Source organism: Melanerpes formicivorus, unplaced genomic scaffold (assembly GCF_026170545.1).
Source record: "Melanerpes formicivorus ecotype bairdi unplaced genomic scaffold, bMelFor1.0.p_v2 SCAF_100, whole genome shotgun sequence".
NCBI lineage: Eukaryota > Metazoa > Chordata > Aves > Piciformes > Picidae > Melanerpes > Melanerpes formicivorus.
This window is the reverse complement of record NW_027142452.1, coordinates 165,177-176,053: the sequence shown is the minus strand read 5'-3', so window position 1 is coordinate 176,053 and position 10,877 is coordinate 165,177. Positions and strand designations below refer to the sequence as shown.

Here is a 10,877-nt window from a genome sequence, read left to right as displayed (position 1 = left end):
CTCCCTCTGCAAGCACAGAGCCTGGAAGCAGCCTAAGAAAACCTCACAGCCAACCACGGGCACGAAACAAACCATGCAGACAAAACCTCAGCCCTGAAACGTCCCCAGGAGCAAGGCTGCAGCTGCAGGGGGAGCAAAGCTGCTGGTGCTGGAGGGGCAAAGCTGCAGCTGCAGGGGGGAGCAAAGCTGCAGCTGCAGGGGGGAGCAAAGCTTGCAGCTGCAGGGGGGGCAAGGCTGCAGCTGCAGGGGGAGCAAAGCTGCAGCTGCAGGGGGGGGCAAAGCTGCAGCCTGCAGGGGGGGCAAAGCTGCAGCTGCAGGGGGAGCAAAGCTGCAGCTGCTGGAGGGGGCAAAGCTGCAGCTGCAGGGGGAGCAAAGCTGCAGGGGGGGCAAAGCTGCAGGGGGGGCAAGGCTGCAGCTGCAGGGGGGGCAAGGCTGCAGCTGCTGGGGGGGGCAAGGCTGCAGGGGGAGCAAAGCTGCTGGTGCTGGACGGGGGCAAAGCTGCAGCTGCTGGGGGGGGCAAGGCTGCAGCTGCAGGGGGGGGCAAGGCTGCAGCTGCAGGGGGGGCAAGGGCTGCTGCTGCTGGGGGGAGCAAAGCTGCTGCTGCTGGGGGGCAAAGCTGCTGGGGGGAGCAAAGCTGCTGGGGGGAGCAAAGCTGCTGCTGCTGGGGGGCCAAAGGCTGCTGGGGGGAGCAAAGCTGCTGGGGGAGCAAAGCTGCAGCTGCTGCTGCAGGCGGAGCAAGCAGCAGCCCTCTCCGGAGGGAGGATTTGTGTCCTCGCTGCTCACCTTCCGGGGCCGTGGCTCTGTTCTCCCCTCCAGGCTGAACAAACTTGGGACTGCTGCTGCTGCCTGACCCCCGAGCACCACCGAAGCGCTGCTGCCTCCTTCCCCAGGCCCTAGCCCCCAGCCCCAGGTCTCTCTTCCCCCCCACCCAGCTCTGATCGATGCAAACCCCGGTCCGCCTCCCTCCGGCCCCCTCTGCTGCCAGCTGCGAGCCGCAGCCCGAGCCGGGCTGGGGTCTCCGGAGGCCGCTCCCGCGGCAGGCTGGAAGCGGCACCGAAAAACCTCTCCTAAATCAATCAGCCTTGATTGTAAAGCTCGGCCCCTGACGAGGCAGAACCTCGTTAGCATTGATTGGGAAATAAATTATGAAAAGTGGCTTTTGCCTGCTCTTTGCATGTGGGAAAGAGGGAAGGAAAATGGAGCTGCAGCAGCCTGGCCTCCTGCTTGCTTGCACACAGCCTCCCCCGCACCCCAAACCTTCCCATCTGCATCCCCTTATCCAGCTCAATCCCATCCAGGCACAAGGCTGAAGGGCAGCCACAGCAGCTCCTGCCACACCCTGAGAGCCTCAGGGACATGGAAGCATAGGGAAAGCGGACCTCTGGAGCTCAGCTAAACTGAGCCCTCTACCCCCAGCAGGGCACCCCCAGCAGCTCCCCCAGCAGCACAGTGCCCAGGGGGGGGTTGGGAGCTCTGCACAACCTCTCTGGCAGCCTGCTCCAGGCCTCCAGCGGCCTCACACCAAACAACTTTCTCCTCCTGCTCAGATGGAGCCTCCTGGGCTCCACTTTTGTGGCCCTAGCCCTGTCCCCTGGGCCAGCACTGAGCAGGGTCTGCCCCCAACCTCTTGCCCCCCCCTCCCACCCACCCCAGCCTTTAGCTCTTGCTGAGCATTGGCTCAGCTCCCTCTGGGGCTGCTCTGCTGCAGGCTCTCAGCCTTTGCTCCTCACAGAGCTGCTCCAGGCCCCTCAGCATCTCCACCCTTTCAGATCATCTTCGTTGCACCCTCTCTCCCCACCCTCCCCAGCCAGGCTGCCTGAGCTCCTTTCCTCCTTCATTTCTCCTCCCCCTCCCTCCCTCTCTCCCCCCTCCCTCCCTCTCTCCCCCCTCCCTCCCTCTCTCCCCTCCCGCCTCCCTCCCTCTCTCCCCCCCTCCCTCCCTCTCTCCCCCCTCCCTCCTCCTCTCTCCCCCCTCCCTCCCTCTCTCTCCCCCCTCCCTCCCTCTCTCCCCCCTCCTCCCTCTCCCCCCTCCCTGCTCTGGGAAGAGTCTTTTCCTCCAGGATGCTCAGCAAAGTGCTGCCCAAAGTCCCAGGGCCAGGGGCAGTGATTTGTTTGTGGCAGTGGTTCACAACAATTCATATTTCAATCTCTCTCTCTCTCTCCTTCCTTTTAATGCCTCCTGTTTTAAATATTAGCTGTGACTTCCTCCCTTCCACTCCTCACAATTAAGGCAGGAATTTATTATCCTGACAGTCAGATCCTCTCCCAGCCCTCTGCCCTGCCTGCCTGGGGCTTTGCTGGAGCCTCAGAGCCCTTCCCATGATTTCTGTGCTCCTGTTTGTTGGGTTGGTTTGCTGAGGTTTGTCTTTCTCCTCTCTCTCTCTCTCCCTTCCCCAGATGAGGAGCTGGAATCCCACAGCTTAGAGGAAACCAGGAGTGGAGAACAAAGTGGTAAGTGCTTGAGTTGGTCTCTCCTCCCAGGCAAGCAGCACCAGAACAAGAGGACACAGCCTCAAGCTGTGCCAGGGGAGGTTTAGGCTGGATGTGAGGAAGAAGTTCTTCATGGAAAGTGAGATTGGCCATGGGGATGTGCCCAGGGAGGTGGTGGAGGCTCCATGCCTGGAGGGGTTTAGGAAGAGGCTGGATGAGGCTCTTGGTGCCATGGTTTAGTTGGTTAGAGGGTGCTGGGTGTTGGCAAAGCCCAACCTGGGAGAGCTTCCTGCATCATCCTCTTGCTCCACAGCTTGGAAGGGATGGGCTCACCCCAGAGATGCTTAGCTCATGTTAATGGTTGGATTCAGTCATCTTAAAGGTCTTTTCCAACCTAAACAATCCTCTTTTGGGGGGGAGGGCCTTGGTGACCTCACCATGAAGGAACCCCAGCACCCATCTCCCCTCCTGCCTGCTAAGATCTGCTAGCTGAAGGACCTCCCAGGGAGGCACTTCCAGGGAGGTGCTCCCATCCCTCATCCCATCCTGGACCACACAGAGGGAGCCAACCCTCTCCAGGCACACCCACAAAGGACCAGGGAGAGAAGCCAGGGCAGACACAGCCTGGGAAGAGAGAGAGAGAGAGAGGGCAGGAAACAAACCCTGGCCCAGAGGAAGGCAGCAGAGGGAGGAACCTCGGGGCGGGAAGCCGGAAGGGATGCTCACCACCAGCCCAGGAACCAGCAGCAGGAGAGCTTGCCAGGCTGGCCAGGATCCCCACCCCCTGCTTTTTCCTCAAGGACCTGCACCCTGGGACGGGAGCGGAAGATCTGTTTCCTCCCCGCCCCCGGCGGCAGCTCTGCCGCGGCAGCTTCCGCCCCGGCGCAGGAAAGCAGCGCTGCTGGCCCCTGCAGGGGCTGCCCAGCGGGCTTCCTGCCCGCTTGGGAACACAGCTCCTGGCAAAGCCCGGCCTGGGAGAGCTTCCTGCATCGTCCTCTTGCCCCACAGCTTGCAAGGGAATGGACTCACCCGGTGATATTTGGCTGATGGGGTGCCTGCCCACATTGGAACACAGCTCCTGGCAAAGACCAGGCTGGGAGAGCTTCCTGCATCATCCTCTTGCTCCAGAGTTTGGAAGGCATGGGCTCATCCCAGTGATATTTGGCTCATGGTGTGTCTGCCCAGCTGGGAAGAGAGCTCCTCCTGGCAAAGCCCAGCCTGGGAGAGCTTCCTGCATCGTCCTCCTTGCCCCACAGCTTAGAATCATAGAATCAATATGGCTGGAAGAGACCTCAGAGATCATCAAGTCCAACCTATCACCCAACACCACCTGACAACAAAAACCATGGCTTCAAGTGCCACATCCAAGCCCCTCCTGAACACCTCCAGGGATGGGGACTCCACCACCACCCTGGGCAGCACATCCCAATGGCCAGTTACTCTTTCTGGGAAGAACTTTCCTCCTCACCTCCAGCCTAAACTTCCTCCTGCACAGCTTGAGACTGTGTCCTCTTGTTCTGTTGCTGGTTGCCTGGGAGAAGAGACCAACCCCCACCTGGCTACAGCCTCCCTTCAGGACTCACCCCAGAGATGCTTGCTCATGGGGTGTCTGCCCAGCTAGGGAGAGAGCTCCTCCTGGCAAAGCCCGGCCTGAGAGAGCTTCCTGCATCGTCCTCTTGCCCCACAGCTTGCAAGGGATGGGCTCACCCAGAGATGCTTTGCTCATGGGTGTCTGCCAGCTGGGTATGAGAGCTGCTCCTGGCAAAGCCAGCCTGGGAGAGCTTCCTGCATCATCCTCTTGCTCCACAGCCTGAAAAGGGTTGGGCTCACCACTGGCTGTGGGGCAGCTGCAACCCTCCCAACCCTTATCTCATGGTTGTCCCTACTCATTGCTCATGCTTGGCTCTTGAGGGGTCTGCCCACATTGGAAAAGAGCTCCTCCTGGCAAAGCCCAGCCTGGGAGAGCTTCCTGCATCATCCTCTTGCTCCACAGCTTGGAAGGGTTGGGCTCACCACAGTGATGCTTGCTGAGGGCACTGGGGGTGTTTAGTCTGGAGACAAAGAGGCTCAGGGGAGACCTCATTGCCCTCTGCAGCTCCCTGCAAGGAGGTTGGAGCCAGGTGGGGGCTCTGGTCACTTCTCCTAAGGTGCCAGGAAGAGAGGCAATGGCCTCAAGCTGCCCCAGGGCAGGTTTAGGTTGGCCCTGAGGAGCAGTTTCTCCCCCAGTAGGGTTGTCCATGCCTGGCCCAGGCTGCCCAGGCCAGTGGTGGAGTCTCCACACCTGGAGGGACTGAAAAGCCCTGCGGGAGCTGTGGTGCTGAGGGCCAGGGTTTGGTGGTGCCCTGGGGCAGTGCTGGGTTAAGGCTTGGACTCCAAGATCTTAAAGTCCTCTTCCAACCCGGAGGGTTCTGCAGCTCTCCGAGCAGGCAGCAGGGCAGCAGCCTCCCCGTGGGCTGTTCCAGCTCGAAGCAGCGGGGAGGGTCGGCAGGGAGCGGAGCGCAGCTTCGTGGCTGCCGCCGCTGCTGCTGGAGGTGATGCTGAGCCCAAGGCCACCCTGAGGACTTTGGCTCTCGCCTGTCACAGCCCTGCCAAGCATTTAAACACCCTGCTCGTGCTCATTAGCATCTGCCTGGTGGTGGTAATTGTTGTTAATGGTTCTAACTGGTTTCGTTACTAGCGCTGCGCGATGGCTTCGAGCCCTGGGTCTGTTTTGACACTAAATCACGGCTCAGACTCCTGCCTGGGGAAAGCTGGGCTGCGTTTCAAGAGGGAAAGGTTATCACCATGCCAGGATCCCACCTCCCCCCCCCCTCCTCGTGCCTCTGGTCATTCGTGCTTCTGTCCAAGCGGACCAAGGGTGAGCGGGAGCTGCTGGAAGTCCTTGAGCCAGAGGGTTGGGCTGGCAGGAGGGAGGGCACCGCACGGCTGGAGCCCCAGCCCAGCACTTGGCTGCTGGACAGCTATTGTTTCCCGTTCCTCGGGCTGGCAGCAGGCTGGAGCAGCCCCACAAACCCCGCTGAGAGCCGCAGGATGCTCCTGCTGTGACCCCCCCCCACACACTCCCCTCAACCGCTCCACTCAAGGCTGCTTTAATCCTTTTGCCTTCTGCTGCGGCCCTGCAGCCGCGGTGAAAGCTTCCCGCTTACAACCGAGCAGAGCAAAATTCCTCTGCTGAAAAGATTTTGGGAGGGGGGGGAAAACCACCCCAAAGCCTCTCAGCCAGTCCCCTGCGCTCGTCCAGGCAGGAGGTTTCAGCTCACAGGAGCACAGCAGTGGAAGGCCCCCGCGCTGCTGGTGCTTGTCATTAGGTTTCAGTGTCAACAAGGCTGCCACGCCTGCAGCCAAGGGGGGCTGGGGAAGGGGAAGGGGGGATCGTGCCTCTCCCACAGCCTCTGCTCAGGGGCTGCTCAGGCTGCAGAAGCAAATGATGCTCTTGTCACATCTGGCTGGGTTTCGTTAACGACCCCCCCGGGCCCAGACCCAGGGGAGCAGGAGCTCGTCCCACTTCCATCAGGGCAGATCAGCAGCGCTGGCGTCAGGGCTCTGCCCCCCAGCTCAGGGCTGAGCGGCTGGACGGGGCCCTGGGGGCTTGCTAAACGCAACCTGGGCAGCGGGATTGGCTCTGGGGGGTGGCAGGAGGCCTGGGGGGGGGGAGGGGGGCTTGTCCGGATCCAACCCACCTGCTGCTCATCCCAGGTGCAGAGCATCACAGACACATCCTGCAGAGGCTGCAGGGTGAAGGTCTCTGGCTCTGGTCTGATGTTTAAGGGCTGCAAGAGGAGCCAGGGTCCCTTTGCTGCAAACAGGCTGGATTTGAAGGTAGTCTTGGTAGCTGGCAGGCACAAATTCACTGCTTTGGAAGCTAAGGCTGGGAATGAGGTGCAGAGCCCAGCCATGAGGAATCTTCCTCCTCTTGGGGCATCTTCCTCCTCTGAGGCAATGGATTCTGACCTTTTGAAGGGCAGGGTTGGGAGGGAGGGCTGAGACTTTGCATCTGAGCAGCTGGCAGTGCTGCACAAACTTCTGGGAGCACAAAACTTCCCTGTGGGCTGGAAGATGTCCTCCCCTTGCTCTCACAGAGTGTCATGTCCTGGCTGATGCTCACAGCTGCAAAGTCTCCACTTTACCAACAGCTTCTCCTCTCTCCACTCCTTGGCAAGGTGGCCAGACGCATCCAAGGTCCTCTTGTTCCTCTGATCAGCAGGAAGGAGCAGATGTGGGGTGGGGAGGCAGCAGTGTTCCAGTTGGGAGAGCTGCAGTGTGAGAGAGACATTGAGGGGCTGGAGTGGGGCCAGGGAAGAGCAATGAAGCTGCCGAAGGGTCTGGAGAACAGGGCTGGGGAGGAGCAGCTGAGGCAATTGGGGTTGTTCAGCCTGGAGAAAGGAGGCTGAGGGGAGAGCTCATTGCCCTCTACAGCTCCCTGAGAGGAGGTTGGAGAGAGGTGAGGGTTGGTCTCCTCTCCCTAGTGTCAGGTGATAGAACGAGAAGAAATGGCTTCAAGTTGCTCCAGGGGAGGTTAAGGTTGGCTATGAGGAACAATTTCTGTCCTGCAAGAGTGGTCAGGGCTTGGCACAGGCTGCCCAGGGAGGTGGTGGAGTCCCCATCCCTGGAGGTGCTCCAGAAACCTGTGGCCGTGGCACTTGGGGCCAGGGTTTGGTGGCCACGGTGGGCTTGGGTTGATGGTTGGCCTCAACGACCTTGGAGGTCTTTTCCAACCCAAACAACTCTCCCATCCCATGAATTCCCAGTACATTTGGAGGCTTGATAGGGTGTTGGAGACTTGATGGGGTGCTTGGTGCCATGCTTTAGTTGATTAGGTGGTGTTGGATGATAGGTTGGACAGAATGATCTCGAAGGTCTCTTCCAACCTGGTCCCTTCCCTTCCCTTCCCTTCCCTTCCCTTCCCTTCCCTTCCCTTCCCTTCCCTTCCCTTCCCTTCCCTTCCCTTCCCTTCCCTTCCCTTCCCTTCCCTTCCCTTCCCTTCCCTTCCCTTCCCTTCCCTTCCCTTCCCTTCCCTTCCCTTCCCTTCCCTTCCCTTCCCTTCCCTTCCCTTCCCTTCCCTTCCATTCCCTTCCCCTCCCCTCCCCTCCCCTCCCCTCCCCTCCCCATCACCACAGCAGCCTTTCCCCACCCTCCTCTTCACAGAGGCCACCAGCACCTCTCTGCCCAGCACCACCTCCCCTCTCTCCCAGGTTCTTCTCCTCGTTGCCACCTTGTCCTGGCTCCCTCCCATAACAACCTTTTAGTCTTAATTACACAACAATCTCCTGGCTCCTTCCAAGGCTGCCTCTTGCCTCCTCCTCCTCCTCGATATTTCCTCTGCCTCCAGTTCATAACCTCTGGTTCCTGCACTTAGCACAAGCTTAAATAACTCAGTAGCTCCTGCTCCTTCTATTCCCACCACAATCTTCTCCTCAGCACTCTCTGCTTCCCCCTTTAATACTTTCCAAAGGTTGCAGACCTACTTCTTGGTTTGTTTTGCTTTGCTTTGGTTTGGTTTGTTGGTTTGGGGTTTCCCACACACACACTCCCAGCTTCTCTATTTAAGTTCCCCAAGTCCCTGAGTCATTCCAGTTGCTCCCAGCTGGGCCATCAACCATCTCTGTAATGTCCTCCTTCATATTTAGGTGATCAAAGCGCTCCAGATGCACCCTCAGCACTCAGCTCCTTACACCATATTAGAGACATTCCCTCCACCATGTGCTTGATTATGGTTTTCAGTGGGGGGAGGGAGTTGTTTATGCTTTCTGATGCTTTCTGCAGCCTCCTGGCACAGCCCCATGGAGCACTGGTACAAGCCCAGGGGCTGACATCTGCCCTTCCTTGCCAAGCCTGGGTTTAATTGTCCACGTGGTGGAGGTGGCCACGCTGTGCCACCTGGATTCAGCCCCACCTTGGGGCTGTGCCATCAGAGCTGTCTCCTTCCTGAAGCTTTTTTCTGGTCCAGGGGGAAGGTTTTATCATAGAGTCCTAGAGTGGTTTGGACCTCCAAAGGCCATCCAGTCCAACCCCCCCCCTCTGCAGCCAGCAGGGACGTCCTCAACTAGAGCAGGTTGCCCAGAGCCTTTCTGAGCCCCAGCTTGAGTATCTCCAGGGATGGGGCCTCAACCCCCTCCCTGGGCAACCTGTTCCAGCACCCTATGGTAAAGTTGTCCTTTGTGCTTGGGAAATGGGAATCTGGGGAGGATTGGGGTAGCTTTCTTATTGATGCTCTCAGGATAAACCCTGCTGGATGTGCTGGGAGAAGTCACTTCCCCAGTCTGCCAACTGGGCAGAGCAACCTGCTCTAGTGGGAGGTGATCTTGCCCATGGCAGGGGGGCAGGTTGGAACTGGATGGTTTTTAACATCTCAAGATCTTAAGCCATGCTGTGATTCCTCCTGGAGAAAAAGAAGCTGAGGGAAGACCTTCTGGCTCTCCACAGCTCCCTGAAAGGAAGCTGGAGCCAGGTGGGGCTTGGCCTCTTCTCCCAAGAAACAAGTGATAGGCCAAGAGGAAATGGCCTCAAGTTGCACCAGGGCAGGTTTGGGTTGGACTTGAGGAGCAATTGCTTCCCCAAAAGGGTTGGCAGGGCCTGGGTCCAGGCTGCCCAAGGCATTGGTGGAGTCCCCATCCCTGGAGGGGTTTCAAAGCCCTGGAGCTGCTGGTTTAGCACCGAGCTCGGGGAACGATTCCCCTCCATCACCTTGGAGATCTCTTCCAACCAAACCCAATTCCATGACCAAGTCCTTAGGAGATTCCCCTCTCCCTCAACAGCCTCATTAACCTTTCTTTTTGTTGTTGGGGGGGGGGGGGCCCTTTTCCTAGATGATCTCCACCTGGATTACTCTAACTACTACCAAGGCCTGTGGGACTGCAGCGCTGAGCATCCCGACGAGCTCTCCTTCCACCGGGGAGACCTCATCTACATCCTAAGCAAGGTAAAGAACATGGGGCTGGGGCTCAAGGCCAAGCTTCAAACCTGGTGGAATTGGTACAAAAGCAAAGTTTGGAGCTCAATCAGCAATTTAAGAGCAGAGGGGGGGGATTGGGATGCCAGGGACCGGGTCCCTGGCATCCCAATCCCCCCTCCTCCTCCTCCTCCTAGGTTGTCCCATCAGGGCCCCCCATGGGATCTGAAATGCCCCCAGGCGAGATTCTTTTCTTCCTCATCGTGTTGTGGGTTGTTTTTGATGGTGGTGATGGAATCTGGCTGTGCTTTGGCTCAGGTAGCACAGAAGGGTAATTGAGTTGCTCAGCCAGGTGTGACCAAAAGGCTTCCCTGGGGCAAGGTAAAGAAATGAAAGGCTTTGCATTAACTGGGGAGAAGGGAGGGGGGGGGCCAAAAAAACCACCCCCACCCACAACCCAAGGCCTGGGTTTTGGTGACCTGCCCTCCAACCTTCTTTATCCCCTCAGGCTTCCCAAACTGGTCCTTGCTGGCTCGTGGTTGGATCTGGCTGGAGGGGGTCGTGGTTTATGGGGTGGGTTTGGCAATGCCTGGGTCGAGCATGGGAGCAGTCATGGATTTGGGTGGGTGGGGGCTGTGTGGTGTGGATGAGGTTTTGTGATGAGCTGTGCACCCCAACACGGAGCAGGAACAGTGGTGGACTTGGGGGGGGCTCTTCTTTGGCTGGCAATTCACTTTGGACCCCCAGAACAGTGATGGACTTGGGAGGCTGTGTGGTGTGGGTGAGGTTTTGCAGTGTTCTTTGCACCCCAGCATGATGCATCCTACAGTGCCCACAGCCCTACCCACACCTCAATCCAAGCCCTGAGTGGGTTTAATCCTTCAATCCAATCCCACCAAGCCCTGAGTGGGTTGAATCTTCCCTTCCTTGCTGCCAGCTTGAGGGCACAGCTTGGAGTCCTTTCAAAGATCCCTTCCAACATGAAGCATCCTGCAGTGCCCCAGTGCCCACACCTCAATCTAAGCCATGAGTGGGTTGAATCCTTCCTTGCTGCCAGCTCAAGGGCACAGCTTGGAGTCCCTTCAAAGATCCCTTCCAACATGAAGCATCCTGCAGTGCCCCAGTGCCCACACCTCAATCCAAGCCCTGAGTGGGTTTAATCCTTCCTTGCTGCCAGCTCAAGGGCACAGCTTGGAGTCCTTTCAAAGATCCCTTCCAACATGAAGCATCCTACAATGTCCCAGTGCCCACACCTCAATCCAAGCCCTGAGTGGGTTGAATCCTTCAATCCAATCCCACCAAGCCCTGAGTGGGTTGAATCTTCCCTTCCTTGCTGCCAGCTTGAGGGCACAGCTTGGAGTCCTTTCAAAGATCCCTTCCAACATGAAGCATCCTACAATGTCCCAGTGCCCACACCTCAATCCAAGCCCTGAGTAGGTTTAATCCTTCAATCCAATCCCACCAAGCCCTGAGTGGGTTTAATCCTTCAATCCAATCCCACCAAGCCCTGAGTGGGTTGAATCTTCTCTTCCTGGCTGCCAGCTCGAGGGCACAGCTTG

At 58.5% G+C, this 10,877-nt stretch overlaps 1 protein-coding gene across 1 annotated transcript in view; it reads left to right on the top strand.

Annotated features, from left to right (window-relative positions):
* The window catches only part of LOC137455508 (src kinase-associated phosphoprotein 1-like), a 43,894-nt gene that overhangs the window by 8,405 nt on the left and 24,612 nt on the right, over nt 1-10,877 (top strand). The window contains exons 2-3 of the mRNA XM_068166398.1: nt 2,303-2,450; nt 9,236-9,348. Of these exons, the coding sequence (XP_068022499.1) occupies nt 2,303-2,450; nt 9,236-9,348 (261 nt within the window). The remainder of the gene's footprint in view (nt 1-2,302; nt 2,451-9,235; nt 9,349-10,877) is intronic.